We start from the raw sequence: 25,410 nt of genomic DNA on the forward strand, positions 1-25,410 counted from the left end.
TAATACTATTTTAATTTCCTTCAGATTGTGCACATTTTCTGTTATTGTGTTGTGTTGCGGCTGTGTTTGACTTGTTTTGTAGAGGGGTTCCATCAGTTTGGTATCAGAGCCGGGGAATGGTCAAACCGAAGATGGAGAACATGATGGAAAATATGGAAAAAGAGATGAAGTCAATGAAGGAGGACATGAGTTCAGTAAAGACTGATGTGGGTAGCCTTAAAGAGTATTTGATCGAGATGAGAGAGTTAATGAGGATAAGGGATGAGAGGGATGAAAAACATTATCATGAAAAAATGAAGACACTGTCGACCTCCGAGAATCATGATTCTGGTGTCGTCCGAGAACAGTGGCGAGAAACTAGTGGAGATAGTGGGAAAAAGGAGAAGAAAGGCAAGAAACTTGAGCTTCCAATCTTCAATGGAGAGGATCCATTTGGGTGGATATTCCGAGCAGATCGCTACTTTGCCATTAACATTTATGGATCATCGGAGATGGTCGAAGCCGCCGCTGTGTGCATGGAGGGTAGGGCATTGAACTGGTACCAATGGGTTGACGGGCGAAAACCTTTCAAGTCATGGGAAGAGTTCAAGGCAGTTTTAATCGCGAGATTCCAACCGTCGTTCCAAGGTTTTGCACACGAAGCTCTGGTGGCGCTGAAGCAAATGTCCACGGTGATTGAATACAGGGAAGACTTTGAATCCCATATGGGACCGTTGAAGGACTTGGGTGAAGAATTGTTGATGGGGGTCTTTATCAATGGGCTCAAAGAGGAGATTAGAGTTGAGCTGAGATTGCTGAGGCCCAACTCTCTTCAAGATGTGATTGAACAAGCCCATCGGGTGTAGGAAAAGAACTGGGTCAGGGAAAGATGTCGGTCCAAAATTTTTAAAGCCCAAGGTACAAAAGAATATTACTCAAGGGTGTCCAGCAGCCCAAACCTGACCCGATCCGTGTGGTGGCCCAATTCAACAAAACAGCCCAACAACCCAGACCCAACCCGACCCACGTGGTGACTCAATTCAACAAAACCACCAGATCCTATTCACATCGCGTCATCTCGCGCACCAGAAAGGAGAGAGAGAGCACCGGAGAGTGGAGCTTTGAGTTTCAAAGGGGGAACATGAGGAAATTTTCGGCGACTGTCAAAGCCCGATATCCAGTACAAAAGGGGGATGGGACTCTGCTTTCGTTGTGATGAAAATTTCAGCCCCAATCATCGCTGTAAGAGTAAATCATTACAGATTCTGTTGTTTTTGGAAGACGATGACTCTGAGAAGGATGCATCTCCAACAAAAAGTGACGAAAATTCTAACCCAGAAGGTAATGCTTTAGCTCTGCCCATGAATTCCATTGTGGGTATAACTTCGGACAAAACTTTGAAGGTTAAAGGGCAAATTGGGAATACAGAGGTGGTGGTGTTGGTTGACAGTGGGGATCCCACAATTTTATTTCACATGAGTTGGTGTGTAGGCTTGGCATTGCGGTTGAAAAGGAGAAGTTGTTTGGGGCGATGGTGGGCAATGGAGTCGCGGTTAAGGGGGAAGAGGTGTGTCGACAAGTTCCTCTGGAGGTACAAGGCATCCGACTTAGGCAAGATTTCTTCCCTTTTGAGTTAGGAGGTGCTGATGTTGTGTTCGGTGTGACATGGCTGAGTTCTTTAGGAGATGTGTGTGCCAACTGGAAGAAGTTAACCATGAAATTTGAGGTGGATGGGGTCAGAGTTTGTTTACAAGGAAACCCATCTCTAGTGAAGTCAATAGTGTCCCTGAAATCCATGATACGATCCATTAATAACACAGGGGGAGGGTTTCTGGTGGAATGCTTTTGATTGAAGGAAGTATAATTTCTAAGGGAGAGGACGTCGACCCTAGAGTTCAAGAAGAGTTGGATCAGTATAGACACCTTTTTTACCAGCCAACCAAGCTTCCTCCACACCGTACTCACGACCACACCATAACCCTTAAAGAAGGTGCCCCAGCCCCTAACATTAGACCCTATAGGTACCCGTATGTCCAAAAAAATGAAATTGAAAAGTTGGTGGAATAGATGTTAGCGGCCTGAATTATCCAGCCTAGTACCAACCCATACGCCAGTCTGGTGTTGTTAGTCAAGAAAAAAGATGGAAGTTGGAGGTTTTGCGTTGACTACAAGGCCCTTAACGAAATAACAATTCCTGATAAGTTTCCCATTCCTACCATTAATGAATTGTTGGATGAGTTGGCCAAGGCGACCATATTCTCTAAGTTGGACCTTCGGTCCGGGTACCACCAAATCAGGATCAAAGAAGATGATATTTCCAAAACAGCTTTTCGAACACATGAGGGGCACTATGAGTTCCTTGTCATGCCGTTCGGCTTGACCAATGCTCCCTCCACGTTTCAGTCCCTAATGAACAGCATCTTTAAGCCAGTTTTGCGGAAGTTTGTGCTGGTGTTTTTTGACGATATTCTTATCTACAGCCCTAACTTGGAGTCCCACATAATACACCTTCGACAAGCTCTTCGGATATTGAACGATAATGAATTGGTAGTGAATTTTAAAAAGTGTTTATTCGGGCAGCAGAAACTGGAATATTTGGGACACCTAATTTCAGCTAACAGGGTTGAGGTCGACCCCCAAAAAATTGCAGCTATGGTTTCATGGCCAACACCAACTAATGTGAAAAGCCTATGCAGATTTTTGGGACTAACAGGATACTACCGCATATTTGTTAAGGGGTATGGAAGCATAGCCCAACCACTCACGAGATTGCTGAAAAAAAACTCTTTTAGTTGGGATCTGGAGGCCCAATAGGCTTTTGAATCACTGAAGGAGGCTATGACTTCTGTTCCAGTTCTGGCAGCTCCTAATTTCAACACTCATTTTGAGATACACACAGATGCCTCGGGCCAAGGCATGGAGGCAGTATTAGTTCAACAAGCAAGGCCTATAGCTTACTTAAGTAAGACTTTTTCACCTCAAGCTAAACAAAAATCAGTCTGTGAAAGAGAGTTAATGGCTGTCGTTTTTGTCGTGCACAAATAGAGTCCTTACTTATTGGGTAGGAAGTTTATCATTAGAACAGATCAGCGAAGTCTCCAATTTCTCAAGGATCAGCGGATTAAGACTCCGGAACAGCATAAATGGTTGTCCAAATTAATGAGGTTTTCGTTTGACATCCATTATTGGCCAAGAACCACTAATAAGGTGGCTGACACATTATCTAGACGAGATGAGGAACCAGAATTGACTTCTCTATCGGTGATCCAGTTTGCGGAGTATGAGGACTTGGCAAATGAAGCCCAATAGGATCTCAAGCTTAGGCACTTGATTAAGGACTTGATGTTAGATTCCAACAGCCAACCCAACTACAAACTCTGCCACGACTATTTATTATACAAGGACAGGTTGGTTTTGCCTAAGGGCTCACGGTTTGTTCACAAATTAATAACTGAATTTCATTCAAGTCCATCAGGGGCTCACTTCGCATTCTTTCGGACATACAAAAGGGTCGCAAATGTGGCTTATTGGGCAGGCATGAAGAAGGATGTCCAAGATTTTGTTAAAACTTGCTCCATATGTCAAGTTAACAAGCACTCAGCTCTGAAACCTGCGGGGCTACTTCAGCCACTTCCTATTCCATCTCAATCATTCGATGAATTGACAATGGACTTCATTGGGGGCCTCCCGAGGGCTAAGGGGTTTGATAGCATTCTGGTGGTAGTTGATAGATTGACTAAATATGGCCACTTCTTTCTCTTATCACACCCTTATATCGCCAAAGATGTGGCTTTAGTGTTCATGAAAGAGATAATGAAACTTCATGGTTTTCCAAAGTCCATCATTTCCGACAGGGACATACTTTTCATGAGCCAATTCTGGCAAGAAATCTTCAGAGTCTCGGGGATAGCTTTGAAATTTAGCTCCGCTTACCATCCTCAAACGGATGGCCAATCTGAAGTGGTGAACAGGTGCTTAGAGGCATACCTTCGTTATTTCTGTAGCTCACAGCCCTGTCAATGGCCAAATTGGTTGTCTTGGCTGAATTTTGGTATAACACAACATATCATCAGTCAACCAAGATGACACCCTTCAAAGCCTTATATGGTCGTGACCCTTTAACTCTTCTTAAGTTCACCGATTATCCCTCCCAGGTGGACGATGTGAACCACCAAATCTGTGAGCGAAATGTTGTCCTCCAGGAACTCAAACACAACCTGGAAATGGCATAAGTTCATATGAAAGAACAGGCAGACTGCCACCGACGGGATATCCAGTTTTCTCCAGGTTTATCTTAGGCTCCAGCCCTACAAATTTAAGTCACTGGCCATATGATTGAATGAAAAACTTAGCCCCCGGTTTTATGGACCTTTCCAAGCATTGGAGAAAATCGGTCAAGTGGCCTACAAGCTAGAACTTCCCCTTACAGCTCGTATTCATCCAGTTTTTCATGTGTCCCAGCTGAAGCATAGCCTGCATAGCTTAGTCCCCGTTCAACCTCTACCCTCTTTTGTTACGGACGACCTGGAACTTCTGGTTCAACCTGCGAAAGTCCTGGATGTGCGCACCCTTATTGATGGTTCCACAGAAGTTCTCATTCGTTCGCACGATTTGCCTTCCTTTGATGCTACTTGGGAATCCTTTGATGTAATCAGTAGCCAATTTCCTCACTTCCACCTTGAGGACAAGGTGGCTCTTCAAGGTTTATAAATCAAAGGACAGGGGTAGAAATAGGCATTAAGGTGCAATGAGGGTGACGTAACAATAAATGTGGAGAGTATGGTGAGTTTGTTAGGAGGGTGGTTATAAGAAAGTACACGTGGCTGATAAATGGTTACAGAATAGAATAATTAGTATGGAAAATAATAAAGACACCAGGAGTAGTGCACCGAATCTGTGCACCGAATGACGTGACAAAATCCTGACCGTCGATTAATTATAAGTTATAATTAATCGACGGTCAGGATTTTGTCACGTCATTCGGTGCACAGATTCGGTGCAAAACCTTCGGTAACTGTAGCATTACTCAATTAGTATATAGAGAGAAGAGTGTGAGGTAGGTTTTTTTATCAAGGAATATCTTCTTAGGACTGATTGGGAGGCCTCCAACTCCTCGAACTGCTGGGAACCTGCTCATGAATGAGTTTGTTCTGTCAAGGGATAATTCAATCCTGATTAATACTATTTTAATTTCCTTCATATTGTGCACATTTTCTGTTGTTGTGTTGTGTTGCAACTGTGTTTGACTTGTTTTGCAGGGGGGTTCCATCAGATTACATTTAAATATGTTACTACTTCCAACATTTAATAGTTACTATTACAAAACTGACATATAACATAAAAAGAATTTCATGGCACCGTTTGGTTCACAATTTTGTGTTTTTGGGAAAAGTTTTTTGAAAAAGTTAAAAAAAAAGTTGAATTGGGTGGGTATTACGATGTAGGATTTACAAATTGTAAAATACCCCTTATGTTTGTTTTTTTACAAAACACCCCTTATAATAAAACATTAAAAGTTAACAAAAACACCCCCAATCCACCCTCAAATACGGACAGCCAGCCACCACCGCAAGAGGGTGGCCGGAGTCGCCGTAACAAAAACATTAAAAATATTTAGGGGTATTTAATTGAATTAACAAATTTAGGGGGTTTAAAAAATGTTGAATAAAGTTGAATAATATTGTAAGTTTTTGGGTATTTTACTGTTTAACTTTTTTGGGAATACTAAAAGTAGTATTCCCAAAATCTAACCAAACGAAGCCCATGTCATCATAAGTTTGCATCATCCACTTCACCACGAAAACCAAAATAGTAAAGGCATGCCAAACAAATTAGGTCATCAGTGAGAATAAAACCCACTACATCAAAAACAAACTTAGGAGCAAACAAGCCCCATACCTGCAAATGCAAAAACATAGCCACTTTTTGTCAAATGCGTACACATGAATGGTAGAATAGAATGGTAAGAAAATTTTTTAGTGGAAGTTTGATATTACCATTAGATGTCGCCTCTGTATGGTCACACGGATTATAGTTGCTATGACAGTAGAGGCCAATAAGTCTGTACATCAAATACATCTAAATTAGTATTTCAATGAAATCAAAGAAGTGAAAAAGATCAATCAACCTTCTCCAAAAATTAGATATGTCCAGCTCACAAAGACATAAAAAGATTAGTAGGTGATAAAACTTACTAGGAATAACTGCACTGAAGGGAGTCTTCTATCCTGGTCAGTTTGACCCAACATATGTTGGCGTGCAACCAGAAATGGAAGTCCAAATATCGGAAGAATGTGAGAAAACCCAAACGTATCAAATTGTTAGAAGGATAGCTTGCCGAACAAGGACGAAGTCATCAAACCTGAAAGATATACATATACAGGTCAAAACATTCTCCTACACAGCTATGGTCATTAGCCCATACAATAGTGACTGTGTGGCAACATGTGAGTGATTCAAATGCTAATGAAATTTTACGGGCAAGTTTGATATCCCGTTTGATATAGAATTTAATTTTTTTTTTTTTTTTTTTTTAGAGGAGGGGTAATTGTCTCCCGCACAACTCGAACAAGACCCCTTGGTATAACTCATCCCAGTAATTAAGGACTGCCATACGGACATGGGAAAAGGTTTTTTTTTTTTTTTTTTTTTTTTTTTTTTTTGTTTTGAGAATAAGGGATACAATAAATCTTTAAAATGCATTTGGTAGAATGATTCAAATTATTTTCAAATACAATCCAAAAAACTAGTGTTAAATTAGAAAATGATTCAAAGTTATTTTCACAAATTCTATAGTTTTTGATCTATATCAGTTTTTAAATATTATATCACACACATATTAAGATACAACTCAGGTATTTGAATCGTATTTTAGTTTTTGAAAATTATTTTTGAATAACAAATCAAATGGACCCTTACATACTAAGATTTTGGTAAAAGCCAAAAAAAGATCAGAGTTTGCCAGTTGTCCAATAAATGTATTTTTGACTAGTTAGCTCCCATGTGCAATGCAAGGAATTAGCACATTTAAAACTCACCCAATAAATGCAGCACCATATCGGAGGCCATCAAAAGTACACCTGAAGGGAATGTTATTAAAGGTTATAAATCATATGTGCAGGTAAATAAATAAAGCTCCTCAAATAAAACTAAATTATAATAAGAGTATTGTTACACATACCATGTATACAAATTAATATGGCATTACTTTGTAAATTTTTTATATATACAAACTGATGTGACATTACCTTTTAATTACCACATCATTCATTCACAACCATTGAGCTGAATTTTTTACATTCATTCATTCACAATCATTTTGCACTACATGAATTGGTATTTATAGTATCATTCTTATAATAACTATGAATTTTATAGATAGTATTATTCTTATAGTAAATTCCAATGCACTTCCCAAAATAGATCAAGTATTGATGAAAAATAGCATACAAGGAGTGCATAGCTTTGCTCTCAATCAGCTTAAGTTTTCAGAGTAACTAAAATAAATTACAGTTGATGAACAACCAAAAAGAGTAAATTCTGGAACCAAGCAAAGTAGTTGAAGCAAAACATCAAACAAGCAAACAGCAATTTGAATTACAAGCATTTTACCAGTGACCAGTGGAGAAAAACAGGCATGTCACCAAAAGGCTCCATTGTGTCACAGAGAGAGGGTCAAAATTTAGATTTACAAACAGTTTTATCCTTAGGATCCTGTTCTATGTTTCCCAACCTCATTATGCAATTACCTGCCAAGAGAGATATATTAAAGTCTTTTAGAAAGAGTGGTGGACAGCTGTAATCTAACAACAAGAGAAGTACCAATTAATAAAGAATATCAACTATTAATCTTATAACCTACAATAAACATTAAACTAGAAATCAAACAGCATAGAAGACAATGTCTTACTAAACACAATTAAATATCAAGTTAATAGCTCAACTAATATACAGAACGAAAAGCATGTCTAATTATGGATGGGACATTCATCAAGTAAGCATTTGGCATAAAAGCTTAAGCTAACAAGGGCTCAACAATAGTAGTAACCTCTTTTATAAGTCCCCTTACATGTCATGGGGACCAAATCAGATACAGAGAGGTAAAAATATATATGCAAATAAGTACCACATGGGAGATTTTAACTCAGGATCTTCACTCCGAAAACTCTGCTTTGACACCACATTAAGTTAGACTTGATCTACAAGATTTCTAGCATAAGCATGGAGGGGTAAATGTGATAAATGCCAAGTTAATTGCTCAAACACAACACAGACTAGAAAAAATACCTCCAATTATTGATGCTAAAGCGACCAGAGGCCCTTGTGTCCCGGATAGAAGAATGATTGTCGAACTGCAAGCAGATAACATTGCTACTGTCTTTATTACCAAACTATTTCTGCTATCTAAAGGCCCCCCTCTCTCTAACAATTGACTAAATGCCAGTAATAAAAGTTGTCCAAACCCCGCGGCATATATTATACGAGGGATGTAATTTCTTACAGTCCCATGAAGCATCAGAACTGAACTCAAAATATTACTTTTGACATCCAATGCACAGCTATGAGAATATAACATACATTAGTACCCCAAACAACAAACTTCCAAATTCCCCAATAAGAGCTGTAAGCCATGGTTATGTACAGCAAGTATGCCAAAATAGTTAGAGCCAGAATTGGCACAATTTCAACCATGAATGTCAACACAGGATGACCAGGGGCAATTTCAAGCATCCATGAGGAATGGGCGCTCATAAACAGAGAACTCACAGCCTGCTTTGATAGCCCAACTTCTATAGTAAATCATAGAACAGTGATCAAGAAAAGAAACAAAATTGCCTGCAAATATAATCATAAAAGATTTAGCATTATAATAACATTTTCAACAGCTGAGTCAATAAACTATTATAATTACAAAGAATATGCATATAATAAAGACTTTTTATAGTAACCTTAAAGGTCACAAGTACCTACCTCCACTAGCATCTTCCCTCTCTTAATTGAATAACGGAACTTGAATATGACAGTTGTGGCTAAAAGAAAATTTGCCACTTTTCCTTCTTCCACTGAACACAAGGTTTAAAAAAAATTATGCATTAATAGAAAAAGAATATCATACTTAAAAATAGAAAGTGCATTCATGAAGCCAGTCAGAAAAGAGTACTTACAAATAAAACTATTTGATAGAAAGCTGCATGCACGTATCATCATTATAAAGCATGCAAAAAGTAACCTAAAAGATATCTCCAAATGAAGAAAGAGAAACTCCAAACGAATTTTTCATCCTCTTAATAGCAAGGATATGGACTAATATTGAGATTAACATAATCCCAAAACCAATTCCCATCATCTCTAAGTTAAACTCAGTCCATTTGGAGCGTGCCAGCTCAGCAACACTCAATAGAAAATTAGAATAAGCATCAATTTCACTTTTAAGATAAGGTAATAATGAATTGCAGATTTCATCTCTATTAGACAACAATTTCTTGGAGCAACATGATTGATTCTCCTCTGCTTGAGCATATAGATCTGATATGTGTAATAAGTCTTCGCGGGAAAATCCAATGACGGATGAAGCTGAATAGACATCAATGTATCTTTTCACCTGGACTAATCAATAATTGGTAGGAAAGAAGTAATAAGCCAAAAAGAGAGACTCAAATATAAAACTAGAACTCGTTGAATGTTAGAAAGCCTCAAGGGTAATTACTGTCACTTGACACAAAGGTTATGCATTTTAAAAGATTCTGTCTCACCCTTTTGCAAAGTTACTTAATGAATCTTCTAATCTGTTAAATTTTTCTATTCATTCTCAATAGAGAACAAAGTATCTCTTGGTAAAATGCATGTCCAGCCTCNTAAAGCATGCAAAAAGTAACCTAAAAGATATCTCCAAATGAAGAAAGAGAAACTCCAAACGAATTTTTCATCCTCTTAATAGCAAGGATATGGACTAATATTGAGATTAACATAATCCCAAAACCAATTCCCATCATCTCTAAGTTAAACTCGGTCCATTTGCAGCGTGCCAGATCAGCAACACTCAATAGAAAATTAGAATAAGCATCAATTTGCCTTTTAAGATAAGGTAATAATGAATTGCAGATTTCATCTCTATTAGACAACAATTTCTTGGAGCAACATGATCGATTCTTCTCTGCTTGAGCATATAGATCTGATATGTGCAACAAGTCTTCACAGGAAAATCCAATGACGGATGAAGCTGAATAGACATCAATGTATCTTTTCACCTGGACTAATCAATAATTGGTAGGAAAGAAGTAATAAGCCAAAAAGAGAGACTCAAATATAAAACTAGAACTCGTTGAATGTTAGAAAGCCTCAAGGGTAATTACTGTCACTTGACACAAAGGTTATGCATTTTAAAAGATTCTGTCTCACCCTTTTGCAAAGTTACTTAATGAATCTTCTAATCTGTTAAATTTTTCTATTCATTCTCAATAGAGAACAAAGTATCTCTTGGTAAAATGCATGTCCAGCCTCATGACACAATCCGTATGTCAATGACAAGACTATTGTTTTAAAACTGAAAAGTTCTAAATGAAAGAGCGCATCAACATTGATTCTCCACTTTGTTTCTACAAACACAATAAGAATGGGACAATCAATAAAATCACACCTTCATAGCTGATTAACCCTGAAAGGGGAAAAAAAAAAAAAAAAGATGGACAAAGTTATGTTAGTCAAGATTTAGTATTTTCTAGCCTACAGAGATTGTAATATTGATATATTACAAACACAAACTCAAGGCCCAACATTGGTTGTTTCTCTTGATCTGACTTGGAATTTGGAGAAGGAAATATACCTGCCAAGAATTGACGCAGAGTACGTTGCAATAGTTCTGCATCCATTCTTCCACTTTCAACCGATTTGAGCAATTTCCCACATTAACTCTCTCTAGATTCCAAGTACCAGCACCTAACGCATATAGCTCAGAGCTAACACGCCCAATACTGAAAAGAAATCAACTTAAATAGGGTCATCTTGTATTAAAAAAATTTGGAACAACACAAAAGCATCATAATGACACTGGAATTGAGAGACGTTCAAAATCAATGACTGATCAATTAAAGCCAAAAATCCTTACAGTTCTTTCATTTCTTTATTCCCTGAGGGAAACAAAATATCCAAAAGTAATCTTAACGATATGTGAGTTGACACAGAATCATCTAGTCATTAAAATCCCAAAAGATATCAAAATCTTTCTTTTTTTTCCTTACTTGAAAAGCAAGGAAATAGTTTGTAGAACAAGTTTAACATTCCGACAATAATACTACAGGAATGGTTTTGGTATTAATCAACAGGTATCTCCTTCACAATGTGTAATGTACAGGTATTATGCTCAGGCAGGTGTGCATAATATATATACCAGCATAGAAGACAATGTGCTTGCATAGTAACATACAAAAAATGCATCAGCTAATTGAGAAAATCTCCTACACTATGGGACATGTGCACCTGATAAATCAAAAAGCACATGAACTGACGTGGTGCTCACACATTGGCAAAATGTGTCAGCATCCCTCAGAGAAATATTTTTCTCATGTCTCTCTTTTGAAGGAAGAAAATAGAACAAATCAGGAAGAAGTTTGTAGTAAAAAAAAAAAAAATTAATTAATTAATTAATTAAAAAAAAAACAGAGTTAATGCTATTATGCATGGGCCACAGCATACTACACCTAGTGAAGCGGAAATAAAGAAATTTTGCTCAAGGGACACCCTTTTAGACAGCAGCCTTTAGGCTAATCGGCATGTGATAGTTTTCCACCAACATAACTGACTTGCAACAGCATATTAACGAAGTCTAAAAGACAAATACCAAGTTTATTATAAATTCATTGTACTAACTTGAAAAAAGTTAACATGACTATAATGACATTGATGGGATTCTTACACGGTACCTTCCGAAAGGAAAGGGGACACCAAGCAGGGCTGACACTGTTACTGCAAAATCAAGCTGCAGACAGAAACTTAACTTTATATGTTTGATAAGAGAAGTAAATAGTTCAATCAAGTAAAGAAAATCCCATTTATGCCATCAACAAAAGAATAACTATTCTAACCTGTTGGATGGAGCTGATGCACGTCCTTTTCTGATCCTGAAATAGGAAGATGAAAAATGTAATTGATAAAGAAATTACGTGGAATCCCAACTCAAATGAGCAAAATCTTTGTCAATTTCCCAATATACCAGAGTGTTTTATTTTCTAGAGATTTGACAAGCTATAAGAGGGATATATTGTCCACAGAACCTGAAATTCTAAGTGATGTCTCTATAATGCTCATACACTATTACAAATAATATGATATTTTGAGCAGTAGTCCTCTTTTCCGTATTACTATAACGCCTATTTTCTTCATCTGTTGTCCTCATTGTTTTCTTTCTAGTATAGAAATATGAGCAAAGGGAAGATAGTTTCCAATTAAACTGAGGAAAGAACAAAAGCACAAGCATATATATAGTCATTAGAAAAGAGAGATAATACCAAATTTATTTCACAAGATGAAGAATCAAATTCAAATGGTATGGAGGATGGAGGATGGAGGATGGAGGCTGTTTAAAGCTCATAGCGAAAATTGACGTTTCAACCTGCAACATACCATTCAAGTTAGAATGACCGAGGAATAAGATACTAAGTCAAGTTTCAATCAAAAGCAAGATAAATATCCCACCTCTTCAGCAGTACCCCCACCATGATCACCATTAATAGTTTGCCCATGGTCACCCATCACAAGAAGGAAAGTATTCTCATGTATGCCACCTGGTTCTGACTGGCTTCTTATCACTTCGGTTACTTTCTGAAGTAAAATAAGTAGTTAGTTCATAGAAATAACTAAAGAAGAAGAGAGATAAATTGGAATAAGCTTGTATGTGTGTAAGAATACCATGTCAATAAACCTCTGTCATCTTCACAGAGTGAAATCAAATTACAAAAATATCCTAAACATCCGATACCAACTATAAATTACAGCTGATCTTGAAACAATGTCACGTAAGAATTAGTGATCAATTTTCCATTGATATAAAGAGGAACTGAAAATTACAAAGCCTAACCAATTTATAACAGAGATAAATGTGCCAAGTGCTCAAGAAACCAGATCGTAGGTTTAACGGTATATTAAAGTGAAAATTATATAGATAGCAAGAAACTTACTTCTAACATGGCACTGTACTGCTCCAACTTATCTATCATTGGAATGGAATCAACACCAAGAATATGTCCAGCATGATCCTGGATCACATAGAAAATAATTAAAACTAAATTCTCCAATACAGCCTGCACATTGCATCAAGGAACAAATATGCGCCTCCATTGAAACCTTTGATAATTTTATGCACATTATTAGAGATATAAATAGTAAAAATGCCATTATTGTGAAGAGATTAAAACAATTGGGGGAGGAGATATGGGACAAAAATATAAGACAACACCAACTAGTTATATTTGCTTTCAACAAGTGAAAGAATGGAATTGTAGATTTTTTTCTTCTTTACTTTGTATTTCTATAGTCCATTGGTTATGGGAGAAAAAAAAAGCTTGTGAATCATACCACACCAAGAAAATGTGCAATAAGGACATCCCAATCTTCTTCATACAAAGACGGAAATAGGTGCTCAATACATCCATTGTCCACCTGAAACAGAAAATGTCATCAAAACTTTGACCATGGAAAAAAGGCTTATTCAATTTTGGACGCAAACAAAAACCTTAAAAAGCATACCGTATGAAGATCTTTAACGTTGTGATGGGAACCTCTTGTCAATTTAAAACAAACCCAGCCACAAAACAGTCACACGTGAATATTTCCCAACCAACTCCCACAAGCACACATGCCCACTCACACACCCAGCACCCTACTGCCCTTATGCCCTTTATGCCCTTTATATTGATAGACTTTACTAATGGGAGGTCTCATCACATTGAAAGAGGGGTAAGGATAAGATTTTTTGAAATGATTAGGAAACAACTGAGCCCAAGTATCATCCGCCATCATCACTACCCGCTTTCCATTTGAAACCAACTGCAAGTGAATCGATAAATTAGATGAATGAATTTTCATGGAAATAAGAAGTGATATGACTTGCATGAAAATAAGAACAATAATATTCGCATAAAGAGAACAAGGGTAAATAACAGGCACTTAGCCCCATCAGTTAACTTCATTCCGCTTAAATTACTAAAAAAGTATCTGTTAATGGATGAATGTTAGCTATGGAAGAAAAGACATGTGCCAACTGCATTTGTGCAATATTGTTATGATGATCCATCGAACAAATGAAAGTTTACTGATTTCCCTGGACCTTCAATTCGTCTGTGATTACATTTACCAAAGGGAATAAAGGTAAAAGAGGAGCAACGAACCTGATGTATGAAGTTATCCTCAACAATGGCTGGAGCACCGAAGCTATTCCCAACATCAATAAAAGTTGGTAGTCCACCAGTTGTTAAGCCCTAAAAAAGTATTAATAAAGAGGTAAAGCTAAATAGAATGAACCTAGATAAAAGCAATAAAAAAGGAGAGTGACCTTCAAACGCTGCAAACTAGTAGTGGGTGGATCTGCGATAGCTTTGAAGATACGGGCAGAAGTTCCTTCAGTAGATTCTAGCTTCTGAAGAACTGGTAACCTGTCCGTCCACGGTTTTGACTCTGCAATTTAGAAATTGAGTAATACATGAAAAATAAACTAAAAGTACCTCCATTGGAAAATGCAGTTGAATGGCTAAAAAACAGTACAGACCTTTGAAAAATGAACTGGGAGCAACGAAATCAAATCTGAAAAAAGAAAACATTAGGTTAAATTAGATAGAAGAAAAGAAAAAATAGAAGCGAGAGAGTGAAGAAATACCTGAGGGCATCAAGAACGATAATGACTAGACGATCAGCAGGTCTAGTCCAACAAGTGGGATTTGATTGGGTATGATCAAAGCAAGGGGAGTGAGAAACATCAGAAGAATTGCTGTAATAAGGAAGCTCCGTTCGATGTAACAGAAATCCTCGGATGAATATGAGTATGCCTACAATGTGTAACACTGTCAACATCACCATTATCACCCATTTTCGTCGCCCCAACCCTACCATCATGTAGCTCCTAGCAGCATCAAAATTTAGTCCTTCATAGACCTGGAAACAATTGGGAAAATTAGGAATTTTATTGTTCTAGTAACACAATGGAAGGCTCTTGCATGATGCAAGAACTCTGTAGTACATTACACATGCAAGTTTCTTGTACAAATTCCAAAACAAACAATTTCACTTCACCCAGTTTCAAAAATTATCTACTTATTTGATTAGCTTACAAATTTCACAAAGTATGGACATATAACATATAACTAGTGTCAACATAAAGTAGGGGATTTTAGCTACCGCTGAGGTTTAAGCATAGAAACAAGATCCCCCTGAGATTTCTAAAATAACGAAGGATACCCCGTTGCCCTTATAACATTTAGCTCCTGACCATGACACCACTAAAATTCCAAATATACCCCAGGAAAAATCAATAAAAATAACTACAGTTCATAAACCAGAGTTACGAACAGTAACCATATCCTACTATCAATTTTCTACCCAAATAACCACACAAAAACACTGCTTAAATATGTTTATTTAAAAAAAAAAAAAAAAAAAAGGACACCCCAATCCGAAAAATTGCAAACTCATTAGCTACAAACTCAACTATCTTTGAGTTGTCGAATGATTTGATAAAGACTTTTGGGTGTATTACTCAAAGGTCTTAAGTTTGAGTCTTTCCTCATTTACTAATAGGGGTAGTCATTGGAGTTTTTACCCGACGATAGTTCAAGGTCTCAAAGAATAATTTAAAATGTGTGTAACTGACCAATCACCATAGTCAAGTAGAAAGAAAAAAAAACAAAAAAAAAAAAGCGCTACAAACTTAATAGCTGAAACCCATCACCTTAACCCCATCACACCTAGGTTTAATTAAGTGAATGGATTTACTAAAAACTCATATTTTTTGTTTATTATTTATTTTAATTATTAAATTATATGTAAATACGTTTATGTCCTTTAATTGTTTAGTATAACATAAATTTTGTAATGGCAATTTAACAATAAGGGGATAAATGCTATTTCTGAAAGCTCAAGGGAATTTTGTTTTTAACTCAAACATCAAGTTTTTGTAATATTCCTTAAAATTTATTCTAATGTTGGAAGGTTGTGACTTAGTTCTTAGGGACTAGGGTTGGGTAATATTCATCATTTTGTTTGATTTCTATACCTTATTGTTCTTATATATATTTTTGCAAATATATATATATTTTATTTGAGTAATACTTATCTAAAAACTTATTTTACCCCTCTAGTCATAACTTAAATAAGAAGGCAGTCTCTACCAAAGACTTTTAGACGCATAGGATAACTTTGATTTATTTTACAATTTCAATCCTTTTCCATCTATAAAAATGTACATTTGTAGATGCAAAAAATCTACCTTTACGGAAATAGGGTCTAATCCCGTGAGGTTGAGGCCACCAGTAATCCGCTGCACCTGCACATGCGAGGAAACAAGCGTGAAGCGAACGAAAAACACCAGGGTGGTGTTTGTTGTATGCACTCCGACGCTCAAGTCAGCAAGGCTAAGTGAAGCTAATTTAGTCAAGATTAAGGAAAGAGAAGGTTACCAAAAGTCTAGTAAAAAACTATAACTATGGCTGTGATGCGAAGTTCTCAAGAGTGAGAACTACGGGGTCTGAAGGTGTAATATCCCTGTCCCTTGTGAGAGGGTTTGCCTCTGTTTAAATAGCGACTGTAGGATCTTCGAGTCCTAGTAGGACTATGAGTCCTTGCAGTTGAGGTTTTGTGAAAAAAAAAAAAAAAAAACCTTTGACTCCCTTACCTTAGTGGGAAAGGGAGTTCCAACGGGTCTAAGACACGGATCTTAGACGAATTAGGATAGTAATGGACCTCTTCGATAGAGTTTGGATAGCGCTAGAGTAAGTAGGCAACCCTAGGCTCTAAGTAGATCCTAAGTCCAGTATGTGGTCTAGGATCAAGGGGCTTGGGCCTAGACAAGCTGGTGATAAGGCCTAAGTGAATCGAGCCTTTGCTGATTGGGCCCAAGTAGTGAACAACAGGGCAGGTGTACCGAGCGAACTTGATATGTAGACTCTATTGCGGGCTCAATCGGAATTGGGCCATGGCTTCGAGCTTTATTGAAGGTGTCTTTGTCTTTAGGCCTATTTGGGCTGGGACATTTTTTGTCCCTAACAGTTTGCCCCCCACTCTCTAAGTTAAGGAGTGCTTAGCTTAGAGAGTAGATGTTGTATGGAGGTGTGCCTAGTCGTCCTTCGTAACCAACTCGTTGAATACGTGAGTGTACTATTTCTCCGTTCGCGGAGCCAAATAGTATAGCTTTTACTGTAGGTGATGCATTCGGCATACCAGGCCGAGTGGGTGAGTGGAGGCAAAACACAAACATAACTTCACTCGGCGTATCTAACCGAGTGGAAAAGTGGAGTTGACCTTAGGGAATTCATCTGGTGCATCGGACCGAGTGAGGGGGAGTGGCGAATATTCGTGAAAATGCTCTAATTCGATGCATCGAACCAAGTGAAGGGATGTGCCTGCGAAGATGTCCTCACTTGGTGCATCGAACCGAGTGAGAAGATGTGAAGTACCCTTTGAAGGTGCCCGAACTCGGTGCATCGAACCGAGTGAGAGAAGTTATGAGAGCTTGTATCACTCGACGCGTGGAGTCGAATGATGTGTTGCGAACTGGTTGTTTGGAGCTTCCCTTTCGGCTGGGTAGACCAGGTGAATGGATATAAAGTATCAAAAGGTGTTTGATCAGGTAAGTAATGAGATGAATCATCTGCGCTCATTGGAGGTGTTGTCACCCGATCAGGTTGACCGGATGATGATGCTAAGGCAAGCACAACCGTCATGCTTCTGGGTACATGCGTTCCTTTGCTGGTAACATGTGTAAGGTCAGGATTTCAACCTGTTTTGGGCGAGAATTTGAAAAGTCGAGTCGCTTAGGGCAAAACGAGGTTTTGCCATGTAGACCTGTTTGAAGGGATAGTCATTAAATGCTGTTCATAAGTGTCTTTGGGTATTTCATCTTTCTCGTCTCAAGTATTGAAGAGTTTCTTCGTAGGTCTTTCGCAAGGGAGAACCTTCAAAGCTTTAGAGATTTTTCAACGTTTCTTCACGGTAACCGCTCCTTCTGAGTCTTCTTTTTTTTTATTTCCGAGTTTAGTATTGCTTTTGGTTGGTTTCTATGGTAGTATTCTTGTTGTTTTGAGGTGGTTTCGAGCATATAGAGAAAACAAAAAAAGGATTTGGGTTTTTCTTGGATTTGCTTGTGAAAGGGGATTCTCTGATTTTGGAGTGTTTTATTGCGGTATGCATGTCTAGTTTGGAGGAGTTGCATTTGTATTGAATTTCTAGAGAGACTTATAGTGATTTGCTCGAGTTTTGATCTGTTTTTGGTAGCATGAAGTATGCTTGGTTGATTTTTTGGGGTGCTTGGGTTTTTAGCAACGATAGAAGACAAAGTCAAGTTATGGGGTATTTTGGTTCGGCTCGTCTCGATCTGCTTGACCGGGTCAAGTGAAGTGGTCTGAGTGAAGTCTGATTTTTAGTAAGGGCTAGGTTACATATGTTAGAGTAGATGCCCTAGAGCCAATCAATTATTGTAGAATTGACTCTTTGTAATAATGTTCATTAATCAATAAAAGGCATTTTATTCTATATCGCGTAAATCATTATTATTGCAATATGTATTGATATATGTCCTTAGAATGGTAGANGGGAATAATAATATTTATTTCATTTGACAACACACCAATAGTTAAACACAGCATTGCAAATTCTAGCCCATTTGTATCACTCATGGTTAAAGCTATTGTTTAATGGATGAGTATGAGTGAAGTGGAAACATTATATGATATAAGAATTTGTGTTTTGCTACTTGGGAATTATAATTGTAATAGTTTCTAGTACAATAATATTTTACTAGAGAACGAAGAAAAGGAGTTCTTGTGGCATATTTCGGGAAGAAATGTTATGCTTAATTGGCTACAAATTCTGTTGAAATGATGAATGCAATGACAAAATTGGGTTGTTATAGTAAGGTAGAATGCTCAAAATGGGAAAGTGAAGGATTAAGTTTTGGAGATAGAAATGAGGTCAAAATTGCAAATTTTAATCTTTAATGGGATGTAAATTTTGAAAGGAATACTCAAGGCTATTTAAAATCGTCCTTACATGGAGGATATGAAGTTCAATATGTAAAGATTTTAATGTTTACATGCCATGAGCTTAGAAACTATCTAATACGGTTAATATAGATGACATGAAAATTTTTTCACGATTTCTTACCCTATTCTTGTACTGTTGGATAGAAGTAATTTAGACGGTTGATGTTGCTTATACCATAGTGTATTTCCAAAGGACATTAATTTTGTATACTAGATTTAATCCTAACCATCCAAAATGTTTTGATCCATTTGTGTAAGAATAATGTTAAAAGTGTGTAAAAAATGTGGCCTCATTGATCATTCCCATGTATATTAATTGTATGAAAGAGGTAGATATATAGGAATGGTTGAGTGTCTACTTTAAAGGATGCATAATCTTTAGGTTTTGGACTTGGAGCAAATAATAATATATATTTTTTTACTCTAAAAGGAGTTTGTTGCTCTCTATGCTAATGATTAACAACACCAATTGTGATTTTGGGATGATCTCAAGTGAACTTTATCTTTCAATCATGAGGATTACTATATATGTGTATTTTCTTTACTGGAATAGCCAGAATTCGTCCAACCTTTTTAGTCTTTACTAGTCACTTATGAGGATTATGTACTTAATAGGTTTTATTGATTTCATTATTCGTGGGTTTTGTAACACTTCTAGTTGTTGACGGTCAGCAAATATCATAAGTCAGAGGTACATGGCAGTTCCACATTTATGCACTAGGTATAATCCATCGAATCTTCTTGAATTTCTTTTTGTGCTGCACTTGATCTGAGTTTTTATTATGTTCATACTGTGCTCTGATTAATGTGGATGCCTAAACTTTGCTTGTAGATTGCACCTACCATAAAAATTTTCTTGTGGGATGTGTTTTGAATTAAGCCCTATTCTATTTAATGTGTCTCTTGCATCTACTCAGTGTTTACTAACCGTTTTGATTTTGTTATTGAATTTTGTATCATGAAATTAAAAGAAACTTTGATTTGAATGTTCTGAATACTAGAAGGCCATTTATCTTTATTGTGCAGCTGATTCCACTGCCTTCGGTATCTGCTCTAAACGTGGGGCTTCTGGACGGAGGATTCGACTTGGTATTAAAACCAATCGGTCGCCCAGTTTGAGTGGATAAAGAGTTTAATGTCGCAATCAGAGTCGAGCGACTTGAGCGGGCAGAGATGGAAGTTGGAATGAATACGAGAATGCCCCACGATAGTAGTGATGCCAGAGGGTGAAGATGTTTCTGGTCGGCATACCGAAGGAGGTGAATGTGGCTGCTCTTGGGCTGAGTGACACCACCTCAAACAATGGTGATTCAGATGGGCAAGGGACGAGTGGGGAAGACTCCGATGAAGCCGATGGTTTTGGAAGTTTGCCCTTTACCAGTAGTGGCTCCAAGGACGAGCCAAGTCAGCCCTGGAGTGGGATATTGAGTAAGACTACCTGCCTTTGCTAAAAGAAGTGATGTGTGGCGGATCAAACAATGTACCACATTCTGGAGTCCGTCGAAATTAGGGTGCCAAAGTCATACGAGAGGGTCGATTGGGAGGGAAAAGTTGGGTGAGTGCCTACAAGAAATGGTTCCTGATGGGCTAAGTCTCCTATCCCCCGTCTGTCTAGGAGGTCTTGACTATTTCATGATTGCGCCGACCCAAATTATGTAATGGGTGGAGATTTGTGATGCTCTAGAGGACCTTTCTGTGCGAAATCAAGTGATATAAGATGCACGAGCTGCTATACTCATATTTCCTAAAAGAAATGACCAGGATAAGGGTCGGTATCTGATCAATCTAAGCACAATCGGGCTCACCTCGTGACCGACCTCCAGTCGAGTAGTAAAACTAGAAGGAACGCTTCTTCTTCATGAGGGGTGAAGCGGTCTTTGGGGAGAGAGGCCAAGGCAAAATCCTGTACACCTGGCGAGCGACTAGTGAGAAACTTAGTTTTTATTCATGCTTTGATTACTAAAGTCTTATTGTGTTTCTCCTTTGCAGTCTTGAATTCAATCGAGTTGGGCAGAGTGAGGGCGGCTTGGACGTGCAGACTAAAAGGTTCTTGCTATTCCTAAGGCGTAGAGGATTGGCAAGTAGTGTTGGAGGAGGTGAATATGAGGATAAGTCACCTTTGGGCTGGAGTTGGTGCGATTCAGCGAGGTATCCTTTCCTTTCCCTGAAGCAGACTTGGAGTGTGTTGCTCATCCACTATTGCAATCATATTTTGTTCGGTAATCGAGGCTGAACCCACTAACTGTTAAGGAATTTACGATTGCAGAGAAGCTTATGAAGAAGTTAACTATCCCAAAGCGAGTTGAGTCTATTGCGAGACATCGCAAGAAGTAAAAGAATGACTCTTCAACTAAAGAGGAGAAAAAGTGGAAGATGTGGTTGTGACTCCACTTGGACAATCGCCCGCGCCTAGGGCTGGTCATCCAAGACAATGGTCTTGGATGAGGAGACTGAGATGCTTACTTTTAGTACCTAGCTTCCGCATCACCTATTCAGATTTTAGTTCCATAAGCAAGCTGGCCAACTCGTTCCTGTTCTCGACCGATGAGAGTTGACTGAACCAGATGGTGCGATTGTAGCTACTGACTGGGGGGTTTCCCGTGCTTTCCAGGTATGAGTCAGATTTTTACTTATTGTGATGTAGTGACGTATATTGATCGAGTGGTTTTATCGTCCAGGCTTTCACAAACAGCCTACATCTTAGGAATCCATCATATCGTAAGAGAAGAAGATCAGGATGTTTCTAAATTCATGTCAATTTACGACACAGAGAGGCGACGGCCCAGATAGCTAAGTGGGAAAGCCAACAGTGACTGAAGGAAGTCGAGGCCGAGCTAGAGCGATTGAAAAGGAGCTGGCCGAAGAACACGGAGGTTGTCGCTAAGTGAGCAGTGCCTCAGTATTGCCGACGACACCATCATTAGGGCTAGGGGAGAGCTGATGCTAAAGTACAAGGTCGGAAACACTGCCCACTAGAACCCGGATGAGGACATTAAGCTCTTGTGGAAGATGGAGAAGGAGGAGGAAGAGGGTGCTGGTCGCGCAGATTATGCAGAGAAGCGGGTCAATGACCAAGTATTCGACCTCGCTAGTCAGCCGGGATGATCGGTTACAGAGGATGCCGGCGACCAGGCTGCAGGGATGATTGCTGGGCCAGTGACAGGGTGACTAAGTTGGAGATGGGTGAGACGACTCGTATTGACGATGTGGGGCATGTGCCCTTAGTTTTTTTTCTCATATATTTCTGGGGCTACGATGCCCTTTCATGGCGTGTGCCTTTTTTGTACTTGATACTTGCCATTTTAGGCTTTTTGTTTATCTGATACTTAGCCGTTTGGGCTTTATGTTTATGCTTGTGTTTCTGTCTTACTGCTTTCTTCATGGATGGATGGATTGATTGCTTAGATGTGGTAGTTGAACCCTCTTTCCTAGGTAATCGCCTTGTAGATTTATCTTGTCTAAGGTGGAACGTATAGTCGAGACAGCGTGGTCTGGTTTGAGTGCACAACAGAGGCGGCCAGTTTTAAACCGACTACTTGTGTTGTGATGTGGACGAAGGCTGAGTTGCTAGTGTTGCTTCGAAGGTGATAGGAAATGTTGGTATGGTCGACTAGAGATATAAGCCATTGAGTTGTTTTTGGTCGAGTTGGGCTGATCAAAGGTGTAAATTTACATGAATTGTTAAGTCGGTCTGGGCCGACTGATAGTGTAAGTCGATGAATCGGTTTGAGCCGATTGAAGGTGTAGTTTATGAATCAGTCTGAGCAGATTGAAGGTGTGAAGTTTTGTGTGAATTTGTGAAGTCGGTTTGGGCCGACTGAAGTGTAGTCGATGATCAGTCTGAGTTATTAAGGTGTATGCCACCATATCACTGAATAGTTTCTTTTATTGAATTCAGGTCACGAGCCAAATGAAAGTGAGGAGGTGGACAGGCCCATTCATCTTTTTTAAAAACAAAAACAAGAATAAAGAATTGACAATGAGATAAATCTAACTAAAAATAGTAGCGTTTGAGGTGGATTGCATTTCAACTATTGCTGCGTCCTTCCCTCGGGGGTTTGAAGTCTGTAGACGCCTTTTCCTACTTCCTTGGCGATCTTGTAGGGTCCCTCCAAGTAGGGCCGAGCTTGCCAGAGTTAATCTCTTAGTGTTTGAAAGACTTTGGATGACCGAGTCACCTTGTTGAAAGTTCTTACTTTAACATTAGGGTTGTAGTGTCGAGCGGCTTACTGTTGGTAGATTGCATTGCGGATGTTTGCCTACCTCACGTTGTTCGTCGACTATGTCCAAGTTTGACAAAAGTTCTAGTTTTGGCTTCTTCGTCCACCATTGGAGTCTGGTTAAGGGGACTGATACCTTAGCTAGGATGACTGCCTCAGATCCTTATATGAGGGAGAAAGAGTTTTTGCCAATGGACGAGCATGCTATTGTTCGATAGGACCAGAGGACCCTTGGTAGTTTGTCTACCCATACACCCTTAGCTTTCTGGAGGCACTTCTTTAAATCTGCTATGATTGTTTTATTTGATGATTCACCTAGCCATTCGATTGAGGGTTTCGAGGGGTAAAGAAGTTGAGCTTGATCCCCCACATGTCACAGAAGTCTCTGAAGCCTGAGCTGATGAATTGGGATCCATTGTCGGTGACTATTTCTTTGGTATTCCAAATCTGTAGATGACAGGTTTCCAGATGAAGGCTTTTACCTCTCGGTCTTTGACTTGGGCAAGTGCTTCGGCTTCGATCCACTTAGTAAAATAGTCGATGACCGCCAACATGAAGACTCGTTGCCCAGGTGCTGTCAAGAGTTTTCCAACTATGTCCATCCCCCACTTCATGAATGGCCAAGGTGTAGAGTGGAGTTGAGTCTGACACGACCCATCCCGACCTTTCTCATCCCATAGGACCGGCGCTCCCCAGACTCGAATGACCGAGATGTGCGTGTGGGAAAACTGTGAAACCTAAAATCCAATTTTTCTGATATACTATGCTAAATAATTGTATGAAAATGTAATTAGAAATACAAGTATGAATAGGTACATAAACTTATTTAGGAAGTTTGGCAAACATAAATGCATAATCCATGAAAAATCTAGAAACAAAGTATCAAGTCTGTGTAATTACGCAAAAACATAAGACTATTACAAAAACAGAAGTCCATTTTTGGAATATAAGCCATAATACACACATGAGAAGACGTCGACACGTGGCACAACCTTGAGCGGTGACTCACTGCTCCATGATCTCCCTGTAAACCTGGGGGTGGAAAACATTTTTTGAAAAAGGGTGAGCTGAAATACTCAATGAGTGGGGAAAATGGGAGTTTGCAAAACATATATTCAACAATAGTTATGGCATGCAATAGTCCTTATGAAATCTGAAAACAACATGATTCTATAACATGTTATGGAAGCAAACATCATTCATGTATGCATGCAAAACTCGTTTCTAATTGTTCTAAGTACTGTAATCTGATCATTTAAACTGAAACAATTTCGAATCCGTCTCATCACTAAGTGCATAAAAACGTTTATAAGAACTTAAAGTATGCTGTAAATGCTTATGCTTCTGAAAACAATGTTTTTTTCTATAAATCATGCTACAACATCGAATGTTTCATAATTAATGCAATTATCCATAACTGTTCTGATACTGTTACTAAAACTATTAACTGATACAGAAAACTGTAGGCCAGTATCTGAAAACTATAAACTGATACCTGCTTCAAAACAGTAAACTATACTAAAGGTTCTCACCACGAGTAGTACCCTAGGGAAAATCTCGATACCTAGTGGGCGTCCCACACATAGGCAAAGCTAGGAGAAACATCTCAATGCCCAGCAAGATCTATCATCGAGCGGGCAGAGCCTGCAGAAAACTATCTCAATACATGGCGAACAAACTCAACGCCTAGGCAGAGCACTAAATATCTCAATACGCATGCGCAGAGCCTGAAGACCAAATCTTCAATCCTAGCGGAATCCTGCATCGCGTGGGCAAAGCTTGAAACTAGGAATGGTACTTTGTAGGGTGGTTTTAAACCACCAACAATCTCATGCATATCTCAAGTAACATGTAAGTCAAGAGCATATTACATATGTGCTTATAAATCATGCATATATGACATAATATTCAAAAATCACATACAGGGGTGAAACAACAATTTTAAACATGATTCAAAAACTGACGTTTAG

General features: G+C 38.5%; 2 protein-coding genes across 2 annotated transcripts; both read right to left on the reverse strand.

Annotated features, from left to right (window-relative positions):
• Positions 1-9,849: 9,849 nt before the first annotated feature.
• Positions 9,850-11,693, reverse strand: LOC116118674. Its single transcript, XM_031404655.1, has 3 exons — positions 11,084-11,693; positions 10,802-10,949; positions 9,850-10,226 (listed from the first exon to the last, which is right to left on the reverse strand). Exons 1-3 carry the CDS (start codon positions 11,092-11,094, stop codon positions 9,855-9,857), a joined length of 531 nt encoding a protein of 176 aa, XP_031260515.1. The 5' UTR covers positions 11,095-11,693; the 3' UTR covers positions 9,850-9,854.
• Positions 11,694-12,527: 834 nt separating this feature from the next.
• Positions 12,528-15,315, reverse strand: LOC116118673 (GPI ethanolamine phosphate transferase 3-like). The gene is made up of 10 exons (XM_031404654.1): positions 15,297-15,315; positions 14,846-15,120; positions 14,738-14,772; positions 14,525-14,646; positions 14,361-14,450; positions 13,720-14,019; positions 13,549-13,632; positions 13,152-13,229; positions 12,670-12,795; positions 12,528-12,586 (listed from the first exon to the last, which is right to left on the reverse strand). The coding sequence occupies exons 2-6, from the start codon at positions 15,079-15,081 to the stop codon at positions 13,837-13,839; spliced, it is 666 nt and encodes a 221-aa protein (XP_031260514.1). The 5' UTR covers positions 15,082-15,120; positions 15,297-15,315; the 3' UTR covers positions 12,528-12,586; positions 12,670-12,795; positions 13,152-13,229; positions 13,549-13,632; positions 13,720-13,836.
• Positions 15,316-25,410: the final 10,095 nt, after the last annotated feature.

This window comes from Pistacia vera, unplaced genomic scaffold, assembly GCF_008641045.1.
Source record: "Pistacia vera cultivar Batoury unplaced genomic scaffold, PisVer_v2 Contig854, whole genome shotgun sequence".
Classification (NCBI taxonomy): domain Eukaryota; kingdom Viridiplantae; phylum Streptophyta; class Magnoliopsida; order Sapindales; family Anacardiaceae; genus Pistacia; species Pistacia vera.

What these genes read in the sequence shown, in the direction of transcription:
- LOC116118674 (XM_031404655.1), bottom strand. An exon ending in TCTGCGTCAATTCTTGGCAG is followed by an intron (nt 10,227 to 10,801) that starts GTATATTTCCTT and finishes TGATTAGTCCAG; the next exon opens with GTGAAAAGATACATTGATGT.
- LOC116118673 (XM_031404654.1), bottom strand. Translation starts at nt 15,081, where the DNA reads ATGATGGTAGGGTTGGGGCGACGAAAATGGGTGATAATGGTGATGTTG. An exon ending in TCCCAGTTCATTTTTCAAAG is followed by an intron (nt 14,647 to 14,737) that starts GTCTGTACTGTT and finishes TCTAAATTGCAG; the next exon opens with AGTCAAAACCGTGGACGGAC. An exon ending in CTAGTTTGCAGCGTTTGAAG is followed by an intron (nt 14,451 to 14,524) that starts GTCACTCTCCTT and finishes ATACTTTTTTAG; the next exon opens with GGCTTAACAACTGGTGGACT.